The sequence below is a fragment of the Pristis pectinata genome, chromosome 9 (assembly GCF_009764475.1).
Source record: "Pristis pectinata isolate sPriPec2 chromosome 9, sPriPec2.1.pri, whole genome shotgun sequence".
Classification (NCBI taxonomy): domain Eukaryota; kingdom Metazoa; phylum Chordata; class Chondrichthyes; order Rhinopristiformes; family Pristidae; genus Pristis; species Pristis pectinata.
Genome location: NC_067413.1, coordinates 75,319,153 through 75,346,731, shown reverse-complemented (window position 1 = coordinate 75,346,731; position 27,579 = coordinate 75,319,153). Strand labels below are relative to the sequence as shown.

General features: G+C 39.4%; 1 protein-coding gene across 2 annotated transcripts in view; it reads left to right on the top strand.

Annotated features, from left to right (window-relative positions):
- The window catches only part of nsmaf (neutral sphingomyelinase (N-SMase) activation associated factor), a 96,928-nt gene extending 70,068 nt beyond the window's left edge, over nucleotides 1–26,860 (top strand). Inside the window, exons 25-31 of one of the 2 annotated variants that reach the window (XM_052023748.1) lie at nucleotides 4,212–4,276; nucleotides 8,908–9,031; nucleotides 13,886–13,969; nucleotides 20,211–20,361; nucleotides 20,712–20,814; nucleotides 20,976–21,085; nucleotides 24,891–26,860. In XM_052023748.1, the coding sequence (XP_051879708.1) occupies nucleotides 4,212–4,276; nucleotides 8,908–9,031; nucleotides 13,886–13,969; nucleotides 20,211–20,361; nucleotides 20,712–20,814; nucleotides 20,976–21,085; nucleotides 24,891–24,985 (732 nt within the window). In that variant the 3' untranslated portion in view covers nucleotides 24,986–26,860. Of the gene's footprint in view, nucleotides 1–4,211; nucleotides 4,277–8,907; nucleotides 9,032–13,885; nucleotides 13,970–15,183; nucleotides 15,297–20,210; nucleotides 20,362–20,711; nucleotides 20,815–20,975; nucleotides 21,086–24,890 lie in introns of those variants that run through there. The other variant, XM_052023749.1, reaches the window with a different exon arrangement.
- The last annotated feature ends 719 nt before the right edge of the window (nucleotides 26,861–27,579 follow it).

Genomic DNA, 27,579 nt, shown 5'->3' with positions numbered 1-27,579 from the left:
CTTTTTAAATATTCCAAATGATTTAGCCTCCGTATTTTTCAGGGCTACAGAATTCCAGAGATTCACTACCCTCTGCAAAAAGAAATTCCTGTGCACCTCAGCTTTTAAATGATCAGTTCCTTGTCTCCTTATTCAAGACTCACATGCTTAGGGAAACATCATTTCACCACTATAATGTCAGGGCACCTTAGGATCTTGTGTTTCAATAAGATCACCACTCTTTCGAATACAGATCCATCATCTTTAGCTGTTCGCGATAGGACAGCTTTCTCATCTGATGAACTAGCCTAATGAATCTCTTGTGGACTGTGTCCAATGTTAATATATCCTCTCTTAAGTAAGAGGATCAAAACTATGCACAGTACTTCAGATGTGGGCTCACCAACACCCTGTACTGCATTATAGAATTCCCCTTCACTAATTTCTTCATCCTTAACCAAACACTGCAAGAATATTTTTGTGTCTGATGTGACAATCTGTCTCTCTGTTAAATCACTGACAATACATTTTATCAGTAGTCCCTTCTTCTGAAAAGTGGAAATTTGTTTACTAGCAAAAGCAAGCCAGTTTGGTGTGAAGATTGTCAGAGATGGTTTTCAACAGTGTGGGGCATTTGTAATGGGGAATATGTTTTCAGTCCCTCAAAGATTAACAAAATCTGTTTAGTGCTGGTCTAGGAGATGGGAACTGTGTGCTCTAGCATCTTAGAATACAAATCAGCAGAACTCTTTCAGTGCTTCTGTAAATGTGAAAGTGTTTATGAACTTGCACAACAAAGAAATCCAAGCTAAGTAGAATACAGTTTGTAGACAATCACGAACAATGTGACCACCGCAACCAATACCAAATGTCTTTTTCATTTGGTTGACCTGTAGTTTTAACCACACCACCACACCATTTTCAAACTCATATTTAGCACCACCAAAATTTGTCTTGGTACTGTCTGCATTAAGTTCAACAAGCTATTCACTGATTATTTTTTTTCAATTAGTTGGAGTCATTCACAAGGCAAATCAGATATTTTGCCTGTGAATTTTGTTTTTATCCCAGTTGTTGGGGGGAGAAAAAGGCAGCAGAACCAGTAACAGCTTGTAGATTTTTTTTTGTTTGATGTATCTGAGCTAAATGAAATAAACAAACATTTATTTAAATCAGCCAGTGGTTCTTCACTAACTCTAAAGCTGTCAGTAGTGCACAGAATGATAAGCAAACAGTCCCTCATTTGCATGTACATGATCATCTTTTGTATTTTGCTTTACAAAAAATGTGAAGCACTTGGAATCATACAGTTTGTTCAGCATCTTTGTTTTTGTTTGAAAGTGCTGAGCGATATCAGTTTGGCCACATTGAGAGACTGAGAAGTGTTTTCCATGCATCTGATAAATTACATCTATTGTGAGCAACTGACATGTCTTTTTTCAAAAGCATTCTTTTCGAAGGCCCTCATTAATAGAAGGATGCTTTTGTGACATCTGTGTAGTATTAATGAGGATTGCAATGCATCACACTTACCACTGCACTTGTGCTGTTGCTTAGTACAATACCTTTATGTGGTGTTGCAGGTCTTGCCACACCTGAGTGTGAATGGTAGTAGAAAATTAAGCAGCTAACAAGGGGAGACTCCAAAAGTATCCCATCCTCAACAATAGCAGGGCCCAGCATGTGAGTGCTTTAAAGGGCTGAAGCATTTGCATCCTTGTTCAGCCAGAAATGCCGAATAGATGGTCCATCTCAGTTTCCTGTTGAGATACTCATCACCACAGAAGCCAGTCCAGTCAATTCAATTCAATCCACAGATATCAAGAAGCAGCTGCAAACACTGGGTGTAGCAGAGGCCATGGGACCAGATGTAGTATTGAAGACCCATTATACCTACAGTATTGAAGACCCATTAAAAACCTGCACTCCAGAACTAGCTGCACCTTGTGCCAAACTGTTCCAGTGCGGTTGCAACTCTGGCATTCAGCTAGCAATGTAGAAAATTGCATAGGTAGGTCCTATTCACAAAAATGGGACAAATCCTATCTGGCTAATTACTCTTCAGTCAGTCTACTCTCAGCTATCAACAATGTGATGGACGCTGTCATCAACAGTGCTATTAAGCAGTGCTTACTCAGTAATAACCTACATACAGAAGCCCAGTTTGGATTTTGCCTGGACCACTCCATTGCATTCCACTTCAGTCCTCATTACAGACTTGGTCTAAATATGAATCAAAGAGCTGAACCTCAGAAGGGAGATGAGAATGATTGGCGGTTGACAGCGTGTGGCATTAAGGTGCCTGGTAAAACTGAAGCCAGTGGGCTTCAAAGGGAAAAATGCTTCAGTGGTTGAGTCATACCTTGTACAAAGGGAAGTGGTTGTGGTTGTTGGAGGTTGGTCATCCCAACTCTAGAACACTACTAAGGGACCTGTGAGCAATGTCCTAGGCCCAACCGAGCAATTTCATCAGCAATCTTCCTTCCATCATAAGCTTGGAATTGAGGGTTTTTGTTGATTGCAGAGTGTTCAATTCAAAGTGAAGCAGTTTGTTCCTGCATGCAGCAAGATGTGGACAACATTCAGACATGTGCTTATAAGTGGTTAGTAACACTTGCACCATAAAGACAAATGACTATCTCCAACAAGAGAAAATCGAACTTGATATTCAGTAGCATTTTCATTGCTGGGCCCCAACCATCAACATTCTATGGTCACCATTCAACAGGTTAGTCATTTAGAATAGCTACATTAAAAAAATTTGCTCCCAGAAAGATCAGATCCATGGTGAGTGATTCACCTCCTGATATCTCAAACCCTTTCCACTATATGCAGGGCATAAGTCAGGAGCTAAATGGAATATTTTCCACTTGACTGGATGAGTGCAATTTCAACAACTCTCAGTTCAACACCTTCCAGGACAAAGCAGCACACTTGTTTGGCACCCCATTCACCACCCTTCAATAACTCTATTACTGGTACATGAGTGAGTGCTGTGTATTTTGTAAATGGTACACACTACAGCCACCGCCTAAACTACCCCAATGGCACTTGCCAAACACACAACCTCTGTCAGCAAGAAAGGCAAGGGCAGCAGGCTTGCAGGATCACCGCTGTGTGCTAGTTACCCTCCTGACTTAGAAGTATATCACTGTTTGCTGCTGCTTCTAAATCCTGGAACCTCCTGCCTAACAGCACTAAAACAGTCCCTTCACAGAAGGACTTCAGTTTAAGGTGGTGGTTCACTCCAACCTTACCAAGGAATGTATGAAAAACAGTATACTGTTAAGTTTTGTTTCAAGTACATGGTCATTTGACACAGTCAAGTTGTGCTTTATTGTGAAATACACCAGACATAAGGAGTTACTAAATATAGGGAATCGTGCCACTTATGAAAATGTCAGAACACCCATGTTATGGCTTAATTAAGGGACTGTCCTGTTAAAAAAATAGGACAGATGCTATCCTAGTATGAAGCTAAGTTTTCTTCAAGGTAGACTGGGACATAATGGGAAATTGCATTCCGCAATGTACAAACATTCATTCTTAACCTGATGCATGACTAGTCTGATGTCATCTTGGTGCAATGTATTTGCTTATTTCAGAATTCTGCAATTACTATAGTGAATCTCTGCTTTTTGGATGAGGGAAGGATTCTTGGTATCAGTATTTCTCTGGGTGGCTGACGAGGTGATCAGCTGGTAAAGACTGAATTGAACTTGGCTGTAAAGTCTCACTAGTAGAAATAAGTCATTCATATTCATCAATTAAATTTTGATTGTAGAGTGTCAACTTATCTGAAGTTTTGGATTTCTTCTAAAAACTGTAGTTTAACCTTTCAGAAGTGAAGAAAGACCAGCTTTCATTTTACAAAACCAATAGTCATATTTCTGGAAAGAAAAAGTTTATTCTCATTTTAGTGATAATGTTGATTTTGATTAATATTTTTATGCTGATTTAGGAACAAAGTGTGGCTATGAAGGCTCATGTTAACATGATTAGTTTACATAAATGTATTAAATAAATATATAACACTGCCAGCAATTTCTTTGAGGCTTTCCTGATCCCATGCTGACTTCAGGAGTTGATGGAAACCTTAGGGGCACGGCAGAAACCTTGATTTATGCTCTCTATCCAGTGTTTCTGCCAGTTATAAGTACAGTTCTGTCCCCACATATTAGTTATTTTGGTCTGTGAACAGTCTACTAAACTGACCTTCAATCTTTTATTAGGCTCTGTCAAGTTGTTTATTACTGGGAGATACAACTGTTGTGTGTTCGTCTTGGGATAACAATGTGTAAGTATTGAATAACCAAATATTGCTATTGCAGAAAGATATACAGTTTATTCGGGATTGATAAAGAATGAAAATGTTATGAGTAAGGGATTGGTACAATGCACCAATAATATGGTTACAATTCTGAAGAGGGATGGTGGTATACTATTCAAAGACTGAATCCATTTACGTCAGGTAATAGCATATGAAGTGGCATATTAGTGGGTGTTTATAAATTGCCAAATATGTGAAGAACATAGGAGAGTATGAAGCAGAAACAAGGGTAGGCCATTCAACCCCTTGTACCTGCTCCATCATGGCTAATCTTGTGCCTCAGCAGCACTTTACTAACCCCTTTATTCTTTGATTCCCTTAACATCTAAACAAAAAGGATAGAGGAGCAAATTGTAGTGAAATAAAGTATGGTTAGAAATTTCAGTTACTGTGAGTGACACTGAGAAAGAAACAGTGAAGATTAACTTAAGTGTGCAGAAAAATTAATTTCTTTTTAGATTAATGTGGACAGAAGCAGCACTGGATCTATTCACAAGGAATTAAAGCAGGTGTTTAAGTTGGAGAACACAACAGAAGTCATAATATTAGATTTAAAGTTGATATGAAAAACAGCAGAAGAGTTAATGGTGAAAATACAAAGAGGGAGAGCCATTTTCAGTGATCTGAGAAAAAATTTATCATGGATGAACTGGAGGCAGAGATTGGCTTTTTTTAAAAAAAATGTAAGCAATATCAGGTGTTAATGCAGATGCAATTCAGATATAAACCAATCACTTTCCCATTATGAGGAAAAGAATGGATTCCAAAACCAGAATACAATGGGGAAAAAGAGATTAAAGTACATTTTAAAAAGGAAGCAAATAGAAAGTTGGTGATTCAGAATATAGCTGAAAAACTGGGAGTATACCACAAGTGCAAGGGGAAATTAAGAAGTTGATAAGAAGAGCAAAGAAAGAATGGTAAAAGATTAATGGGTATATATAAAAATATAAAATCTATTTAAAAATAAGTGAAAAAATTAAAACATATTACAAGAATGATTCAGACCAGTTTAAAGGAATTGACTTTGGCGAAATTAATGGGACTAAAAGGTGATAAATTGCTTGGTCCCGATGACCTTTATCCTCAGGTTTTGAAGGAAGTGACATTGGAGACGGTGGATGTACTCGCTGTCATGTTCCAAAATTTCATGGATTCTAGAACCGTTCCCACAGTTGTGAAGTAGCAAGTGTAACCCCATTACTTAAGAAAAGGAGAGTTAAAGTGGAGAACAGTAAACCAGTTAGCCTAACATGAGTAGAGGGAAAATGCTAGAATCTATTTTTAAGGAAATGGTAACAGCACTTGGAAAATAATCATGTGATTAGACAAATTTGACATGGATTTATAAAAGAGAAATCACCTTCAGCACATCAGTTTGAAGTTTCAGAGATTGTTACTTGGAGAATAGATAAAGGTGAACAATTGATGTGGTGTACTTGAACTTTCAAAAGACCTTCGATAAGGTGTCACCCAAGAAACTATTAAAAAAAAATTAATACACAAGTCACAGAAAGCTAACATGTAAGTTCCAGCAGGCAGTTAGGAATGTGAGATGTTTAGCTACAATTATAGAGGGACTTAGTAAGACCACACCTGGACCATTGTACAATTTTGGTCTCCTTACCTACAAAAGTACATATTCTTGCTACAGAGGGAGTGCGGCAAAAATTCACCAGACTGGTTCTTGGGATGGCATGTGTGTCATATGAGATCGAGTAAGCAAGACCTCTTCTCCAGATTGTAGATAATTGGGGTGACCGCTTTGAAACGTACAAAACTCCATTGGAGGGCTTGACAGGGTAGAAATTGAGCGGATGTTTACCCTCGCTGAGAAGAGTGGAAGTAGGGATCACTGCTTCAAGATAAGGGGCAAGCCATTTAGGACTGAAATAAGAAATGTCTTCACTCAGAGAGATGAATCTTTGGAATCTACCAATCCCAAGAGGCTGTGGGGGCTCAGTCATTGACTGCAATCTAATCTGAGATTGATAAATTTCTGGGTATTAGAGGTAATAGGGAAATTTTGCTGAATCATAGTCTTACTGAAAGGGGAAGCTGACTCTAGGGGCCAAATGGGTTACACCCAGTTGTGTTCTTATGCTGTGGACTGAGGTTTAGTAACACAGAAAACAAAGAGCAAGAATAAATGGACAATTTTTGGGTTGGAGATTGCGACTAGTGAGGTCCTGCAGGGGTCAGAGTGTCAGTCCTTCACATCTTGCATCAAAGAAACTGGGTAGAAGTTTGTGCTATGAGGAGGATGCAGAGAGGTTTCAAGGTGAAATGGATGTGTTGAGTGAATGAGCAAGGACATGACAATGGAATATAATGTCAGAAGATAAGATAGAAAAATATAAAGGCAGTGCTCTTTTAAATGTGAGGCGTTGAAAGTTATTGGTATTCAGATGGACCTGGGTGACCTTGCACACAAGTGGTTGACAGTTAACATGCCAGTATGTCAAGAATTGGGAAGACAGGTGATGTTTTGGCCTTTATTGCAAGAGGATTTGAGTGTAAGACTAGAGGTGTCTTGTTCCAATCGTATAGAACTATTGATCTGGATTATTGCATGGATTATGGTCTGTCTATTCACTTATGGTGGAGAAAGTGCAGCAAGTGTTCACCAGATTGATTCTGGGATCTTGGGTTTCTAGGCATGGTTTAAACATCATTGAGTTAAACAGAAAAAGATCTCACTGAAATGTAGAAAAATCTTACAGGGTTGAGAAGAAATTTCATCACCTAGAAGGTAGTAAATCTTTGGAATTCTTTAGCCAAGAGTGCTTTGAAGTTCAGTCAGTGAGTTTCTTCATGACAGAGATCGATAGGTGCTTAGGTATTAAGGAATCAAGGGATATGTTTGTAATGTGTGAAATTGGTGCTGAGGTAAAAGATCAACTATGATTTTACTGAAAGGCAGAGCAGGCATGAGGGCCAAAAGGCCTACTCTGCTTCATGTCCTTTTGAAATCTTAGAGGGAGAAAGGCCTTGACTGAGGTACTGAATGGGTACAAAAAAGTAGAGCTTGAAATTGGTGTCACTGCTAAAGAAGGGGGAGTGGAATTGTTGGATAGGATAGGATGTGCTACATGGTTGTACGTCACTCACTGGTTACAAGTCAGATCCAGAGAGAACGCATCTTCAGCTGCTGTACGAAGAAAAGATTAAAATAGTTGAGGTTCTGGCCAGAATCTTTTGATCCTCTTAATATAAGAGAAAGATACCATAAGACTGAATGATTGCAAAATATTATATCCTATTAAAAAGGATAGAAGGATAAAACTAGTAACTCCAGACCAGTAAATAAAATATCATTATTGGGGAAAATAGATCATTGTCAAAGGCAACATTAATTCTCATTTAGATAAGCATGTTTTCTTAAAGGCAAATTGTGTCCTAATTGAGTTCTCTGAATTAATAGATTGTCATTCAATAGATGCACATGTGTACTTTCAAAAGATATTTGATAAGGTATTACATAAGAGACCAAGCAAATCGAAGCACAAAGAATTAAAGGCCTGGCCAATTTTGCTGAATTTTGGAGTTGCTGCTAAAGTCAGCATTTATTGCAAATGTGGGTTGGCCTTGAGAAGATGGTGGTGGTGGTGAGCTGCTGCCTTGCACCACTGGAGGTACTTCCACAGTGTTGTAGATAGGAAATTCAGGGATTTTGACTCAGCAAAGATGAAGGAAAAGTGATGTATTTCAAAGTCAGAATGGTGTGTGGACTTGTAGATAGTAATGCCACCTCATCCTAGACAGTAAAGGTTGTGATTTAGTGAGGTGTTGTAGCCTTAGCAAATAATTGCAGTGCATTTTATATTTGATATGTATGCATTGCTCCCACACTGCAACTGTAGAAGAGTGAGTGAGTGCTTACAATAATGGGTGGGTATATATCAAGTGAGAGCTGTTTTGTCCTGGACAGTGTTGAGCTTCTTGAACATTGTTGGAGCTGTACTCATCTATGACAATCTTTTTTTGTGGAAAAGACCTGGGGAGTTGGGTTGTGAGTCACTGCCTGCAACATATCAACTTCTGACCTGGTTTGGTTACTGCAGTATTTGTATGCCTGCTCATATTAAGTTTCTGATCAATATGTAAACAATTGGCTTGAACTTAAGAAATGGAGAGTGGTGCTAAAAGATGAGGTTTTGTTTTGACTGAAGAGATGTATGCAGTTGGTCTTTCTTTTGCAGGGTGCAGGGTTTGGGATTAGGACCATAGCTATCCTTGTAATGGATAAATGATGCTTACGTGAATGAACTACGATATTAAAATCTGGAATTAGAATGTTCCAAATTATTGAAGTGTTTTGATAAAGAAGAAGCTGTTTCCTCAGACAAGTGGGTCAGTAACCAAGTATAAAAGATTTAAAATAATTGGCAAAATAGGTAGGAGGGAAATGAGAAATGTTTTTATAGGAACTTTTGAAAAGGCAATTGGATTGATTTGGAGACAAAAGGGAAAGTCTGTGGTGTGAAATTAAATTGACCACCTCCTCCTGCACCATAAAATTCTGAAATGCACTTGCATTTAGTCTGCCCATCAAAAAGCAGTGCTAGTAGTCTGATACTTTCTCTTTCTCTTGTTAGATATTTTTACTCAGTAGCTTATGGACGACGACAAGATACTCTGATGGGTCACGATGATGCTGTTAGCAAAGTCTGCTGGTTCAATGATAATTTATACACTTCTTCTTGGGATTCTACAGTCAAGGTTAGTGCTGCAATTAATAACTGCTACTGATTTCATGTAGTGTTGCAAAAGGGCAGTCTAAACTAAATGTAATCTTTAGATTGGGAAGAAAGCAGATAAGTAAATTGGTACTTAAATGTAATACAATCTTTGTAATCTCAGTTGTTATTTGCCTGCAGCCTTGGCTCAATGGTGGAACTCATTCCTACCTTTGAATCAAATGTTTGTGGATTTATGCCCTACTCAAGTAAGATTTCAGCGCATAATCTTGGTTGACACATCAGTACGTCACTGAAAGTACTGCATTCTGATGTGTGATTTTCAGATAAGTAAACAAAATTAATAGAAAGTATGGAATTGCTCGCAGTGTCCTGCCCCATACTTTCTCCTGAACCAACATAACTGAATACAATATGCATTACGTCTTTACTCTAGTTGCTGTAAGTGGGGCTTTTCTGTGTAGAAATTGACTGCTGTATTTCTATTACAACAGTAACTTTATTTCAAAGGTAATTATTTATGAAATATTTTAGGATGTCTTGAGTTTCTGGACAGTATTATATCAGTAAAAGTTATTTTTTCTTTGTTTCTCTCAAATTCCTCTAAGAAGTTTACAGTAGTATAATTATAGTGCAACAAGTTGACATAAAGCTTTATGTCAACTTGTTATACTATAACTCCTTTGGAGGAGAGACTGTGTGATTATAGTGCAACAAGTTTACACAGCTCTAATTATGATAATGAGTATGAAAATTTTGAGAAGAAACAGTTGAAGGACATAGATTCGGATTTTAGAGGCAGAGACCAAAACAGGATGGAAACGGGCCCTTCGGCCCAACTCATCCATGCCAACTAAGGTGCCCATCTAATCTAGCCCCATTTGCCTGAATTTGGCGCATATCACTCTAAACCTTTCCTATTCATGTACCTGTCCAAGTGTCTTTTAAATGTTGTTATTTTACCTGCCTCAACCACTTCCTCTGCTCGTTCCATATACACAGCACCCTCTCCATGAATAAGTTGCCCCTCGGGTCCCTTTTAAATCTTTCCCCTCTCATCTTAAACCTTTGCCCTCTAATTTTTGATTCACTCTCCCTGGGAAAAAGACTGTGTACATTTACCCTATCTATGCCCCTCATGATTTTATACGCCTCTCTAAGATCACCCCTCGGGTCTTCTACACTCCAATGAATAAAGTCCTAACCTACCCAACCTTTCCCTATAACTCAGGCCCTTGAGTCCTCGCAACATTCTCTTAAATCTTTTCATTCTTTCCAGCTTAATGACATCTTTCATACAAGCGAGTAACCAAAACTGTACACAATATACTCCAGGTGTGTATTCACCAACATCTTGTACAACTGCAACATAATGTCCCAGCGTGCCAAACACCTTCTTCACCACCCTGTCTACCTGTGACACCACTTTCAGGGAACTATGCACTTGTACTCCTAGGCCCCTCTGCCCTACAACATTCTGCGGAGCCCTACCGTTCACTGTGAAAGTCCTACCCTGGTTTGACTTCCCAAAATGCAACACCTCACACTTATCTGGATTGAAGCCACTTGCCATTCCTCGGCCCACTTACCTAGCTGATCGAGATCCCCCTGTAATATTTGATAACCTTCTTTACTGTCTACGATACCACCTATTATTGTCAGCTGCAAAATTACTAACCATGCCTCGTACATTCTCATCCATGTCGTTTTTATAAATGAAGAAGAAGAATGAGTCCAGTACCAATCCCTGTGTCACACCACTAGTCACAGGCCTCCAGTCTGAAAAGATAGCCATCTACCATCACCCTCTGCTTCCTACTATCAAGTCAAATATGTATCTACTTAGCTAGCTCTCCCTGAATCCAGTGCAATCTAACCTTCCTGACTAGCCTTCCATTCAGGACCTTATCAACATCCACCACCCTGCCCTTCTCAATCCTCTTGCTTACCTCTTCAAATTCTATTTTCCTAATCAACAATAGTATAGCACCTTCTGAGACAAAGGTCTGAAGGGGCTCTGCATAAGGTGAATTATTTTAAAGTGCAATGATCATTGTTAAGTTTTGCACAAAATGCACTCCAACTCTAAATCAAAATCAGGAAAAGTTATGGATGCTGGAAATCTGAAATGAAAACAGAAAATGCAGCTGTAATTGACTGACCCTTAAAAATAACACACAAAATTTGTGAAATCAGCTAAATGCTAGGTGCTATCTACCCTTTGGTGAAAAAGATTACAACTCTGGTTCAGATGTTCAGAAGTTCAGATGGCTGATTTAAAAACCATTGTGAATGCTAGTTGACTCACCAGTGACTAACGTTTGTTACAGTCTTAGAACCTACTTTTTAACCACCTTTGCTGACTCAGGAGCCAAATATGTCTAAAAAAGTAAAACACTAAATTTTTGACCAGTGATCTCAACCTAAACCTGAGGTTTCTCAATTTTTCCATACTGACAAGCCTTCTGTATACTTCCAGTATTTGCGTTTTTTAAGATCTAATCCCCTCACTCCAGGTTGAGAAATTTGTACCTCTGATTATTATTTTTCCATTTCATTAGGAAGTTTCATACTCCATTGAAATTTTGTATTTAAGGGTGGGTAAAGCTAAAATTCTCCTGTAAGCACTAACCTATACTTTGCAGAATGTAATATCTTGAAGGTTTTCTTTAAAATGTAAACCATTTCTATTTCCAAACTTAGCGTCAATGTTTAAACAGTGTTCATTTTCCAGTTTTTCCTCTTCATTTCAACCCGCAGCAGCTGGACCTCTGAAAGCCTTCCATCTCATAGAGAACACTATTTGTTTCATTTATAGGTCGTATTACATTTAAAACAGTTATACATCACTTTGTAGCTTGACCTAAAACCAGTTGCATACATGATGGTCATTTGAGCAGTGGCAACGATTGAGCATATGTATAGTAAACAATTTATTCTTGGTCTGTTTACTGTATTTTATTAAAGCGCTGATATAATTGTAACACATGTTCTCTAAATGTTTTTGTTTAGCATTACTGTTATTTCCAGTCATTGGTTTTAAAGTATGTAAACATCACACTTCAGTTCATGTCAATTTTGTTTTCTTATTTCTAGTATCTGTTTACAGTCCTCACACTTAATGAGGGTGCCACTGGCAAAGCCATCACCTATGCCCATCCCTGTCAATCAAATGGACTTTGTCCTGGATAGTCTCATGCTGCTTAAGTGCTTCTGGAGGAGAGGGGGTTATTTCATTATACTCCTGGCCTCTGGGCTATGAGGAATCAGTGGGTCATCTGTTGTAGGATCCTCGGTTTCTGCCCTGCTCTTGTAGCCAATGTCTTAATATGACTTGTCCTCTTAGATTTCTGATGATTGATCCACCACACTCCACACCCCAGTCCTGGAAGTTGATGAGATAATAATTGTAATGACATTGAATGTCATTTAAATGCTGTCCATTTTAACAACTGCCACATGGATGTCCTTATCACCAAACTCTCTCCACTATCCTGTCAATGCCAGACTGATCTTCTTAAACTTGAATGAGTAGTTCTTATCTACAAGTAAATATTGGCAGACCAAAGCCATCATCTTCTGTGTAAATTAATTCCTCTTTTTACATCAGGCGTCTTTTGTTTATTCACATTCTTTTCAGTTTTAGCATCTTATTCACCTGGAGCTGAGTTTTAGTCTTATGTCCTCTTTGTTTTACAGACTGCAGATTACAATCTCTAATATCATCTGCATCGCTGCTGAAACAGCCGTTTGTGCATTTACCAACTTAATTCTTGTCCTTTTCAGTCTCTTCAGGTTGGCCTCCAATCCTGAACGCTTTAGCTTTTCAAAGTTTTACAGTCTTGTGTCATCCTGTGTAAGCATCAGGACTATCTCCAGGTTTAAATTGGTTGCTAATCCATTAGCATTGCATCTAAATTTTTTCAATTGTAGTCTCAAATTTAGTTCCCAATGTGGCCTTGCCCCATACTGCCTCCATAATCTCCAGCCTCAAGTCCCTAACTCAACCATCCTTACTCTCACCCACTGAACTCTTCATTCCTCTAACTTTGACTCAATATGCATTCTCCTCTATTTACTGTTGGCAGCTGTGCTTTCAGCCGTCCAGCCCTCTCAATCTGGAATTTCTTTCTTGAATCCCTCACCACCTCCTCCTCTTAATGCTGTGGCCAGGCATTTGGTCACCCTTTGTGCTACTTCCTCCTTTCATTTGTTATCTGCTTCTTAATTAAGCCTCCGCAATGTGCTGTGAGATTTTTTTTCTTCCTAAAAATACAAGATGCAGTTGTTCATATTAGAGTTGTGTAAAAGGGCCAAAACAAAAACAACATGGCCTGCGGGGATTTGTGGCGCTAATGTGTTTACGGTCACCTTGCAGTTGATTGGTGATCCCATATGCAGCTACAAATAAACTTAGGGGTCTGCTTTGTATTGAGTACTGCTGTAGTTGCATTTAAATCAATATTCAGCATAACTTCATTTGAAAACTGAGTAAGGCATTTTTATAAAATGAAAGCAGCATGGCACTAGCTATGAAGTATTTCCCAGTATATTCATTTTATTCACAGAGTACAGCTTTGCTGTTGGTTTATTGTGATTAAATAATGAATACATCATTAGTAGTTCTGTTGTGTGCTGTACTTTCAGCACATAAATGCTTAAACTCAATATCAGTAATAGCCAAATAATGTATTTTTATATCTACTGTTGGGTATGTTGTTTACTTTCTTAACAAAATTACTTCGCTTTCCAGTATTGAAAGTCACTTTTGTCATCTCATAAAACAATTTAACCATTTAGAAATTGGACTCAAATGATGAACTAATCATATTTTAGTATCTGAAATCATTAAATTTCTACCTTTTGTCACCCATAGGTCTGGAGGTGTGCCTCTGCAGATCTCTCCACCTCTCGGAAGAATAGCTGTGAGCTGATGGCTGAGTTGGAACATGAGGCAGGTGTAAGTATTGGCTTATTATTGTCACTTGTACCGAGGTACAGTGAAAAACTTGTCTTACAAACCGATCGTACAGGTCAATTCATTACACAGTGCAGTTACATTGAGTCAGTACTGAGTGCATTGAAGTAGTATAGGTAAAAACAATAACAGTACAGAGTAAAGTGTCACAGCTACAGAGAAAGTGCAGTGCAATAAGGTGCAAGGTCACAACAAGGTAGATCATGAGGTCATAGTCTATCTCATTGTATAAGGGAACCATTCAATAGTCTTATCACAGTGGGGTAGAAGGTGTCCTTAAGTCTGATGGTACGTGCCCTCAGGCTCCTGTATCTCCTACCCGATAGGAGAGAAGAGAGAATGTCCCAGGTGGGTGGGGGCTTTGATTATGCTGGCTGCTACACTAAGACAATGAGAGGTAAAGACAGAGTCCAAGGAGGGGAGGCTAGTGTCCGCGATGCACTGGGCTGTGTCCACAACTTCCTGCAGCTTCTTGCGGTTCTGGGCAGAGCAGTTGCTGTACCAAGCCGTGATACATTCAGATAGCATGCTTTCTATGGTGCGTCGGTAAAAGTTGGTGAGAGTCAAAGGGGACAAACCAAATGTCTTTAGCCTCCTGAGGAAGTAGAGGTGCTGGTGAGTTTTCTTGGCCGTGGCATCTGCGTGATTTGACCAGGACAGGCTGTTGGTGATGTTCACTCCCAGGAACTTGAAGCTCTCAACCCTCTTGACCTCAGCACCATTGATGTAGACAGGTGCATGTACACCGCCCCCTTTCCTGAAGTCAATGACCAGCTCTTTTGTTGACATTGAAGGAAAGGTTGTTGTCATGACACCATTCCACTAAGCTCTCTATCTCCTTCCTGTACTCCGACTCATCGCTGTTTGAGATACAGCCTACAACGGTGGTATCATCTGCAAACTTGTAGATGGAGTTAGAGCAGAATCTGGCCGCACAGTCGTGAGTGTATAGGGAGTAGAGGGCTGAGGACGCAGCCTTGTGGGGCACCAGTGTTGAGAATAATCGTGTCGGAGGTATTGCTGCCTATCCTCACTGATTGTGGTCTGTTTATTAGAAAGTCAAGGATCCAGTTACAGAGGGAGGTGTTGAGTCCTAGGTCTCGGAGTTTGGTGACAAGCTTGCTTGGAATGACTGTATTGAAGGCAGAGCTGTAGTCAATAAACAATAGTCTAACGTATGTGTCTTTACTGTCCAGATGCTCCAGAGCTGAGTGTAGGACCAGGGAGATGGCATCCGCTGTAGACCTGTTTCGCCGATAGGCGAATTGCAGTGGGTCCAGGTTGTCTGGGAGGCTGGAGTTGATGCGTGCCATGACCAACCTCTCAAAGCACTTCATGATGGTGGATGTCAGAACCACTGGTCGGTAGTCATTGAGGCATGTTACCTTGCTTTTCTTTGGTACCGGGATGATAGTGGTCTTCTTAAAACAAGAGTGAACCTGAGATTGAAGCAGGGAGAGGTTGAATATGTCCGCAAATACTTCTGCCAGCTGATCAGCACAAGATCTGAGCACGCGGCTCGGGACACCATCTGGGCCAGGTGCTTTCCTCGTGTTCGCTCTCCGGAAGACTGATCTTACATCCTCCACTGTGATCACAGGTTCAGCTGCATTGGTGGCAGTCAGGGTGGATGGTGACAATCCACTTCCCTTTTGTTCAAAACCAGTTTGGAAATATCTTGGCCAATAAGTTTTTCCTACTTGCCAAATCTTGATGCAAAACAGAATAACTTCCTCCAATTTAAAAAAACATGAGGATATCAGTGTTTCACCTGAAGGAAAAAAAGAGACCAGTTTGAAGCAAAGAACTATCTGTATTTAAGAAAGCGTTTCTTTAGTATTTTACCACCTTGAATAAACATAAAAAAATGAAGGTTAAAATCCTTTAGCTGTTACATAAATGCATAACTTATAAGATATCTTTTTATTAGTCACATGTACATCGAAACAGTGAAATGCATCTTTGAGTAGAGTGTTCTGGGGGCAGCCCGCAAGTGTTGCCACACTTACGGCGCCAACATAGCATGCCCACAACTTCCTAACCCGTACGCCTTTGGAATGTGGGAGGAAACCGGAGCACCCGGAGGAAACCCACACAGACACGGGGAGAACTTACAAACTCCTTACAGACAGCAGCCGGAATTGAACCCGGGTCACTGGCACTGTGAAGTGTTACGCTAACCGCTGCACTAACGTGCCTTAATCACAACTAGCAATTTTTAATGGTGATTGAAGAAAGAATCTTGTTCAGGACAAAGGGGAGAATTGTGCTTCAGAAAGTACCATGGATTTTAAGTGTCCACTGAGTCATTCCCAAACTGCTGTAAAGTTGAGCAAGAGGTTTCTTTGACCTTATTCACTATCTTCCTCTTTCTGTTTCCTTCCTTTTTAAGTCTTCTCTTCTCCTTGGGTCGTTCCTCAGGGTAGAGAATGACTTGCTTCCACTCACGTTCTGTGGGTTTTGAGGTGGGTAATGAGGCCTTTTCATGGGAATCACAGACTCTTCCACAAATGAGGCAGGTAGTGGCTGGCGGGGTCGGTGGTTGGTTTGTGAGGTAATGCAGAGGCTTAATATGCTGCCAATGCTCCTACTCCACTAAAGGTTTCCAGGAATCAGTGGGGATGTTGCATTTCTTAAGGAGGCTTTGAGCACATCCTTGAAGCTTTTCCTCTGTCCATCTGATACTCTCTTTCCCCTGACAGAGCTTCAAGTATTATGTCTGTCACATGAGTCTGGTATTGAGCAAGTGAACAACATGACTTGCCTAACATAGCTGACTATGGGTGTAACCAGGGGATGGTAGCCTGGGAGAGGACACTGATACTATTAGGATTTTTCCAGAGTGTTAAGGTGCCTGCTATAGGTAGTCCAGGTTTCAAAAGCAAATGGGAGCACAGGGATCACTGCTGCTTGGTAGGCAATGAGAGTTCAGCCAGGTTTAAGGTCTTGATCTTCAAATAGCTTTTTCTTCAATCAACCAAAGGCTGTGCATTGATGCTGAATTTCAATATTGATGTTTGCCTTTGCCAAGAAGTGGCTCTCGAAATATGGGAGATGGGCCACTTTTTCCAGGGCCTTGCCATGAACATTTATTGTTGGAGGGCAGTGTGGTGCAGCTGGGGAAGGTTAGTATCGGATCTTGGTCTTGTGGATATTGAGTGTAAGACCTGTTATTTTTGAGTTGGGCTATGACTTTCTCGACTTATGGTTGGTCAGGAGTGATGGAATGGTTGTGGGATGGGATCAAGTTCTCTCACATTAAGGGTGGGGTCATAATTGAGGTCTTCAAGGTTATCCCTGCTGGCAGCTGTTGACTGCCACTCTATCCCAGAAAATTTCACTCAGTTCCTGGCTCTCAGTGGGCTGATGCCTTGAGTGTTTGGGCCGTGGATGGCTTTTACAGCATTGAAGAACCCATGCGTGTAATGGCTGTTGGCGAGTTGCTGAGCCTTTGTGCTCTCTCCATCCACCATCTGTTCCTGATGTGCCAATTTTTCTTCTGGACCTCGACCTTCAGTTACTTGTAAACCTATTCCTTTCGCCTGGAGAAAAGATGGAACTTCCAGTGCAGGAATGCCCTACTCTTGCAGTTAATTAACTCCTTGATGATCTGGTCATTGTCATCAAACCAGTCCTGGTGGTTCTTGAGAGAGAATCCAAAGTCTCTTCACAGGTGCCAATTATGGTGGCTTTCAGGGCAACTGGACGCTTTGCACCTTTTGTAGGCAGGGAGTTGATAGGCTGTCTGTGAGGCATTTTCTGAGAAGACCTACCTTGGTGGGATTCTTGACGTTAATCTTCTCATGTTTGGAGACCAGTTGATAGAGGTAACAATGTGGATCGGGCAGTGGTCAATCTAGTAGTTATCAGTGCCTGTCGTGTGCAGGTGATGTGAGCATATTTGGGATCCCTCTCTTTGATGATGACATAATCTAGTGTTAGCTGATGCTTGGATGGAGGGTGTTCCTGTAAATTGTCTGTCTCTGATAAAACAGGGTGATGATTATGGCAAGGAGTGCTTCAAGCATTTTGTCAGGCGAAGGATCCAGATGGAGTTGGCCCTTGCCTTGCCAGTGGATTGTGTCCCTTCCCACCCTGTTGTTGAAGTCACCCAGGAGGATCAGTTTGTCTTCCTTTGGGATGCTGTCCAGTCAAGTGCCTGGAGATGGGCATTTGGGTGTGTGGCCAGTGCAGGGACTGGGAGCAAGGTTAGGCTTGTGGCTGCTGCTGTTGCTGGTGGTTGTGGAGTTAGTTGGTTGTGCAGCTGGAGCAGAGGAGTAGGAGTGCGGTTGGGTGTGTGACCAGAGCCAGGGGTCAAGGACGATGGTCAGGTGTGCATCTGGAACCAGGGATGGGGAATGCGGCCCAGTATTTGGTCAGACTTGAGAGATGTCAACTGGAGCATACCCAGGCATATGGGCAAGGACCCTAGAGGCAGGCAGTGGTTAAGGGCTCTTGTGCAGTATCCCACACATGGCATACATGATGTTTTTCTCTATTCCATTGTTTGCTTGCATCTCATGTCAAATTATTCAAGCCTTCAAGGGAACAAATGGGCTATATGTGGCCAGGATTAGCTCTCCTTGCTGTCCATGGGATTTCCAGCAATCTACTCCAGCACTGCATTTTAAATGAGTATATCCCCTTCCTCTGACTTCCATAAAGTTTAGTTTTCACAACCATACAGAACTACTGGATAAAGCATTGTTCTTGATGTTCTTACTTTAGTTACTTTTATAATATCATGTAATGTAGTATCATCTGCATATCTTGGATTATTGGTATTTAGACCTTGTTTTGCTCATTGCCCCAACCTCCACAGTTTACCCATCCACCGTTTCTTTACATGCTGCACACATTGAGAGAGATATAATGGAAAAGATATCAAAAGCAAAAAGCAGCAAGTGCTGGAAATGTCTACATTCTTTTGTCTGGATATTGTCCTCACTTTTACCTCTTTGAAGAACAACTGTATGTTCCATCTATCCTTTGGAGTCTTACTACCTTATCTGAGAACTACCAAGCTTTTCAGTTTTTTTTGTGGCCTTTTCCTTCACAATATCACTTTCCTCTTCCCAAAGTTCATTAGTCAGAAAAAGTTAGTGCAGCAAAGGTGATGTATATCCAATGGGACATTCCCTAAATTAAACGTTGATCTAGCCTTATTCACTTTTCTCAGCTTGATCTGATTTTAAATACTGGAAGTTCATGTTCAGTAATGAATCTGTAGCCATTATTTTCAACATCTAATTTATTGATAAGTTCTGCCTCATCTACTCTATTTAAAAAAAACTTTTCTCCACAACCCCACCATTTCTTCCACCTCCCCACTCACCCCACATTTCTCCACCTACTTCCTCTTCCCAATTTACACTTTTGTAATTCACTTGCTTTTTGCACCCTGTTGGCTCCCAAGATGTAATAGTGCCTGGTGAGGAGTCTAGCATCTTCAAAATTGAAAAGAGTAGAAGCTAATTCAGGAACTCTTGATTTTAAAAAGCACATACAATAAGGGATACAGAGAAAGGGTTTCATGTCTGAGTTGCTGAGAAATAATGTGCTTGCATCATTTGAAGCATCTTGATTTCAGAGACACAAAACAGCATAAAACATGAGGTTTGCAACATTTAGGAAGAACAGTCAAGAAGGGTGAAAAAAGATTCACCTGTCACAACACTTTTCATGTATTCTATCCTGAAAAACATGTTAAGTAGCCTTTTGACTTTGAGATCTTACTGATAAATGGATGTCATTGCGTCATACAGCACAAACCAGCCCTTTGGCTCACCCTGCCCATGCTGACTATCCAAACTAATCCCACTTGGAACATTGCTTCTTTTTTATTGTCAACAGTTGTATTGTTCTTAACAGCAACAGGAGAAGGTTTGGCATAACGATATAAAATTATAACTTCTGAAGCAAAAAAAGTGATGTACGGTTGATTTTTTAAAAAATATATTTTTATATATTTTCCTTCAGTCAAATGGATAAAGTTGTTCATTTTCAAGCAAGAGCTGTAAATGAACCTGTAACACAAATTCTAAATACTACAAATTCAAAATCCATTGTTTCATTTTATGGTGTTAACCAAACTCAAAAATTAGGTATGTATTTGAAATTTGTTGTCAAGCCATACCAGTTGATGGGTTTATTTTTGTATGTTTTGCATGAAGGGAAATTTGCATCTTGTTGAAAATAATTGAGTTGTACTTTGCTTTGATAGGTAAATACAATCAGCCTGAATCCTATAGGCACAATGCTTGTTTCGGGCAACAAGGAAGGGACCATTAGTATTTGGGATCTCACCAACTTGACTACTTTACATCAAATTCATTGCCACTTAGGCACTGTCAATGATGTAGCATTCAGTCCAGGTATGTTTTAGTCTTAAACGTATTTTGTTTATCATGTATATAGCCTTACAGTGTTGAATTTTTCCAGGTACACAAATTTGATAGCTGGCTTTATTTTTGACTGCTGTGTAAATTAATTCTTGCTGTACTACTAAAGTAAAAGGTTTAAGCCAAATATCATCCAAATTATGATTGTAAACTAGTTTCACTTTGGCTTTGTTTTAAATCTGCATCTGATCACCAAACTTTTACCTCTGTGTTTACTGCTTAAAAAATGCAGATTAAGCTTTTGCTGGTTTGATGTAAAGTGGTTTTATCTACTATCTAGTTCAGTAAATTCTGATAAATTATTAAACTTTTAATAATTGCAGATAGTCGACACGTTCTGAGTGCAGGAGAAGATTGTTGTCTTAAAGTAATTGACGTACAGACAGGGATGCTGATCTCCTCCTTGTCTACAAATCAGCAACAAAGGTAAAACTGTTACAGTAACAAAGAATATAACATTTTAGTAGAAACAAATGGAATTGCCATACTTAATTTTATAGACCATCTATTTCTCTTAACTTGAGTGTGACATATTTCTTGTAATAATTAGAATAAAAAATAGCATTAATATTTGATTAAATTTACAGGTGTTTTTGCTGGGATGGGAACACTGTTCTTTCGGGCAGTCAGTCTGGTGAACTTTTAGTGTGGGATCTGATGGCAGCAAAAATTACCACAAAGATTCCTGCACATTCGGGTATGATCTTGGTGTTGTTTTTCTATTTTGCCTAACTAAGACATGTCACTTTTCCATGTATTACTCAGAATAGGGTAATGTATTCTGTGAAGTTACTTAATTATTCTGTTGCTAGATATTGAAACTCCCTTGTTCAATTTTTTTTCCCATTATGTACAGTAGCATCTTTATTTGAAATTGACTTATTTATGAAGCTAGCATTACCCAAGTTATTTCTATATTGTTATATTTGTTGTGAGGTTTTTGTGATGGCAGGGTAGAGTGATGGAATGGGATAGCTCCAATGGAGTTCACGGGCTTGGAAAGGAGAAAAGTTCAAATCTCATATTAAAAAAATCAACAGCTTCCCAGGGCAAGAAAAGCTCTCAACATCGTAGACTACCATAGTTGCTTAAACAATAGTCATGACCAGGCTTGTATATTCTGAAGACTGTTATCAAAATTGGTTAACAGAGTCATCTGTGACCCAGCAGTGTTCCTGATCTTACCCAAACTCTGCCTTGAATTGCTGAGGAAAATATACATGTGAAAATATTTGACCAAATGCGTTCAGAAAAAAAGTGTGTGATCTGACTAAGTTACTGTGGTATGTGCATGTAAGCTGCTGGCTTTGCAGATACATTTGTCTATCTGATATTCACAATTTAAAATTAGGTGTCTTGTTCTACAACTTGTATCTTACTGAGTACAACTGAAGTGGTTTAAGGCTCCTTTTTCAGAGTTTGGAGGACAGATTGAATATTTTCAAGAAACAAAATTCTGAAAACCATCCCTCAGAGGCCTATATAAGACAGCCAATATCAAATGCAGAAAACACTAACCTATTAGGTGAAATAAACTCGCTTTGTTATGCAAAAATTTTCATCACAACTTTAATGGGCCATAACATACTGATATGTTCACTGCTGACTTATGTTGTAAGTTCAGACTTGGGCTTTCCAGATTCTTGGGCACCGACTTGCTGCCTGGACACATTCTGATCCGTGTTGGTGAGGGCCTGGGAGACAGCAGGTCCTTGTGTGATGTAATGCTGAAATGTGCATGACCCAGAGTAAGATCCACTCATGAAATAACAGAAAACAGCTTTGAAAGCTGGCTGGGCCGCACCCCGGGCTTTGCTGATTGTCATATTTATATTTCTCATGACATAAAAGGAGCCATTGAGCCCATCAAGTTTGTGCCGGCTCGCAGAACAATCCCATTCCCTCATTTGTTTCCAGTAACCTGTTCTCTCTGCCATGCCCATCAGTTTCCCCCAATTTTCCTGTTACCTACCTGCGCTAAGGGCAATTTACAGTGGCTACTTAACCAACCAATGAGAAAATCTTTGGACTGTGCAATGAAACTGGAGCACCTGGGAATCCACATGGTAATCGGGAAAACATGCAAACTGCACAAACAGCACCAGATATCAGGAACACCTGGAGACACAAGAGACTGCAGATGCTGGAATCTGGAGCAACAAAAAAATCTGCTGGAGGAACTCAGCGGCTCGAGCAGCATCTGTGGGAAGAAAGGAATTGTCGAGGTTTTGGGTCAAAACCCTGCATCAGGTCACGTGGACAGTTCCTTTTCTCCCACAGATACTGCTCGACCCGCTGAGTTCCTTCAGCAGATTGTTTGTTGCATCAAGAACACTTGGGCCCCTGGAGCTATGAGGCAGGAGCACCAATCACTGCACCACCCTGACTTAGAAACTGCAATTTTTTTTAGATTAAAATGCAAGAAAAATCATACCAGTTTGGAAAAAAAAAGTTAAATGTATCTAAGTATGTTCAATTAAAAAGAATACAAATTATGGTGTTCTTACATCAGATAATCCTCTTAATAGAGATGAATAGATTGCACGAGATTTAACCTGCCAAAGGCACAGTGGATACATTCTTTAGAACAACTACCAGAGTATTGCAACAAGCTCACACTCTGCTGATAGACTCCAAGAGGAGTCCTATATCAGAGCACAGTTGTGGAACTGTATATGAAGAGAGACCAGCAGGTTTGGGACTCCCAGACACAGCAGGAGCAGCACTGCTACAATTTCATGCTAAGCTGCTAGCATTTCTCAGCAAGTTTCAATCCCTTCAAAAATAGGAGCTTAGTTGTCAAGCTTCAATGCTGTTTGCTTCAGTAGCCAGCATTGACTTCTTTCTAAGCCAATTGCCTTTTTGAAAACTAATTAATTCTTGGGAAGTTGTGGCCACTGGCATTATGCCGTGGGTAGAAGAAGCTAATGGGTCACCTTGAACTACTGCAGCATCATTGGTGAAAATAACAGCTTCATAGGGTGGTTAGAAATGAATCTTGTATAAGGATGACAGCTTTCCGTACTCTTACGATGTCAATGATTGACAAAGCCATCCCAGATCACTTCCATGGATCCTTCATCAACGTCTCATTTCCTATTCTCTTAAAACCTCAATTCCTTCTGTATTCCACCACAAGGGGATGAAAATTCCTGCAAGTAGCTGCTCCTTAAGTAGGAGCTCCCATCTGCCCCGTCTTTTGTACTTCATGTGTATTTCCTCTGTTGCTAATAGTTTACTTGCTACTTCCTGCAAATTCTTGTGCTGTATCATTCCTATTCCTTCCACCAAAGGATACAAAAGAGAGCTTCCCTGGCCCTCCCTTTCTCAGCCATTCCTCCACAGATTTAGCGGGTACGTGTTAAATTTAGACTTACCAGGTCTTTCAAGACCCCCACCCATTACTCTAGAATTTGAGAACCAAAGGTAACCATGGCTTCTTTTCTGGATGCCATATTTCATTATTAGCAACTTGAATCTGTTTGCACGTTCCCATCATCAACAGGAAATGTGATCATCTGTTGAGCTGTGTCCCCTCCTGCCCTTTGTCCAGCAAGCCCTTCCCCAGTCCTCCATCCCAATCGAAAATTATCCTTTCATCTGTCCCCTTGGCATCTCAAAGCTTATCTCATCCATGGGGGAATCCTTGAGCTCCCCAACCCCATCTCTCGCTTCATTGTCCAACATCCTAGTTACAGTAAATAAAAATGTCTTGTACAAATGGTTCTAGTGGAGAGGAACAGACTTGTCGTGGCATTTTCTTTTTCTCTCCCCTCCACTTTTCTCCTGAAGCTGCTGCTTTCTTGCAAGGCTGTGATGCCACAGACGTTGATTGCTCTCCAGTACTTTAGCCACCAGACATGGCATATTGCTCAATTTTGCAGTAGTATTCCAGCATCATCTAAACGTCATGGAAGGAAACCATTTTTATTTAATTCACTCACTTTCTGGACAAAATATGAAGCCTGGAGGATGCCATTAACATTGTACTACCTGTCAGTTGTGTGTTGAAGTTGGCCTATTTTGATAACAGATTTAGTTACAATGGCAATGGACAAAATCATAATTCCTCTTGATCACAGTTTAATCCTGTATAAATAAATCAAAACTGTATCCTTTGTGAATAGGGTTCTAATCCACTTATATTAACAAAAGTACTGTCGGATTATTTAGAATCAGCATTGTTGCAACATTTCAAATAAAAGTGCAAATTTGAGCATCAATCAAGATTGTACTTAATTGGGCCATCTGTGGTATTGTAATATTAGAAAACAAGCATTGTAAACACTGAACAGTGGTGTGTCATTTTAATCTTGAAAACCATGTAAACTGATGCAATGATTTTAAAAATATTTTTCTTCCAAAAAGAAGCTAGACTGCTTCATTCATATCCCATTTTAACTCCTGCATTAAAGCTTATTTTGAGGTACTGTAAATTGTCAAAGGAATTGGTCTCTACAAAACATCACTTGACACAATTGGTTTTCTTTTGTTTTTGTCAGGTGCTGTCACATGTATGTGGATGAATGAGCAATGCAGCAGTATCATAACAGGAGGAGAAGATAAACAAATTATTTTCTGGAAGCTGCAATACTAAGTGCCTTTCTCTATTAAAAAAAATTTTCGAGACTTTAGTTTCTACCACTTTTTTTCTAACATGATGCAAACTGACTGACTGAAGCTGTATCCACAAATTTATGAGTAGTCATTTTAAGGTAAATCTACTCCTTGTGGAAATGCTAATATCCACTCAGATAACCTACCAAAGCAAAGAATTCAGGAGCATGGAAGCATTAGACCTGTGGCTTGATAGCTTGCAAGATCTTCCATTGATTTTTTTCCAAATGCTGTAGCAGATTGCAGCACAGAAACTATATTTTTGAATGTTTCCAATTATGGAAAGAATGGTTGTGGGAGTAATTTTACTTGGATTTGACCACAATGTGTACATTTTAAAGCTATTTATTGAATTTTAGTTGCTGTTTAGTCAAGTGTTTGGCATTGAGATGTAGTAATATGCATTTATCATAAGTTTGTGAACTTGATATAATGTTAATAATGTGTGTGAATCTAGTCAATTATATTGGGTTACGACTAGTCTTGAGTTGGTAGAATCATCTGTCATAGGATTCTGATCATGAACCAAGGTTTGTTTCATTCATAGCTCATTTTCATTTCTGTACCTGGAATCCATTCACGTCGGTGCAGGTTGTCTGTGAAAGCAAATACACCTTCAGAATCCATAGTTGTTTTTACAGTCGGACTAATTCTTAAATTTAAATGATGCTGTTAATATGAATATGGTCAGGTGCTCACAATCAAGATTGTGCCATGATGCCTTTGGAGGTTAAAAATAAATTCTTGAAGACGTAAACATCTGACAAAAATCAAATGCATTGAAAAGTAATTTTCAGGTAGTGTGGAAGAAACAGACTTTGCCAGCAAGTCTTCTCGGTAGTTGTTGTGGAGGGATGCTGTCGCAGATGTGCCATTCCAAGGAGTATTTACTTAATTGCAACAAAATTTATTACAAATGGTGTTAAAAATATTTTTTGTCAACTGACAGTTATATTGACATTATTGGAATTTTGTAAATTTTGAAATGTGTAAGTACATGTAAATATACTGATTTATCTCCTGATAGATTATGCATTCAAAATGACTGCACATTTACTTTGCTTTAGATTTGCTTTTAGATTGTTTTGCACAAGGTACAAATTCATTAAAATTGGCTATCTAATTGCAAGTATCAAAATATGTTCCTCATCCCTTCTGAACTATTACTTTTGCACCATGTTGAGAAGCCCTGGCTTACTGTTAGATTCGTATCTGTAGTAGGAATCTTGATACTGGTAGCTTATTTCTACTCACCCTCCCACCAGTTTTGATAGTCCCTGATTCCCTAATTAAGTTTCTGTATCACTTAATGCAAGGTGTCACAAAAAATATTTTTCATATTCTTGGGTTGGGGGGGGCACATTTGTTTATTGCAATAATTTATTTATGGTAAATATTAGGTGCTATTAATCTGTGGAACCATATCAGCTGCATTTTCCACATCAATTCTGTATTTCTTAAACAAGTTGGTGCATTAAAATTGATTTTTATTTTACCAGTGCACATGACTTATTAGCACCAAAATTATTTCTGTATAGTCTTCCAAGTTTAATTTAGAAAGATAATCTCAGGAGGTGGTGTGTGTGTATGTATATACACACACAACTAGGAAAATTTTAATGTATTTGTCAACTGAAAATGTAGTATTTCTGCTGATTTACTTCAACTGGGGGCTGGTTTTTTTTTGAAGATCCATAATTTAGAACAATTGTTTATTCTGTTTAAGGTTGTTGTGGACATGCTTAAGTATTTGTTATATTGCATTGGAAATGGTAAAGAAAGTATAATGTAACAGTATATAGAGAATATGTTTGATTAAATTTCAACATTGCTGTATTTTGCACATATAGCACCAATAATTGATGTTTCCAGTCTTATTTTTTTAAAATAATCATATGATCAGCATGTAGAAGTGTGAAGGTGAGTAAAGCTCATGTCAGTTGTATCCATGTCATTGCAACCAAAGTAGAAGCCACCCAAGAGGTGCACGTGCCAAGGAAGATGAGGCTGTTGTAATAGTCCCTTTGAATACAAGTACTTAGAGCTACTGTAACTTCATGGTGCTTTGTTCTCTTCAGATTTCTGAGGTGAGGTGGCATAGCCCTCCTCACTGTAAAGCTGCTGCATTCCACCAGTAATTCAGCAGCTACCAGGAAAACACCACTTTGGGGCTGTATGACAAGCAGCAACAAACTTAGAAGACAGGCATTAGGGGGATGCACTAGGTTAATTAGTTCATGTCTCCATTGTTCATGATTGGATAAATATGAAGGTGTATTATCTCATCACTGGACTACCACTTAGTTTTAGTTTGACCAAAGGTGGCTGGATTATCTAGTTCCTTGGGGATTGCAGAATCTCTTGGCCTCTATGGCACTATCAAGATTTTTGGTGAAAGGTTTATGATGAATGCTTAAGGGTTTGTAAAGGTATTTTTTTTTTCCCTTTAGGAAATTATAATCTACAAGATTATGAACCAAAACCTGGGAATATGCTGGTAATCTTTTTTCCCCTGGTTGATACTACTGCCCTGGGCTGCCTTCACTGTAAATTATGAAAATAGAAATCTTTAGT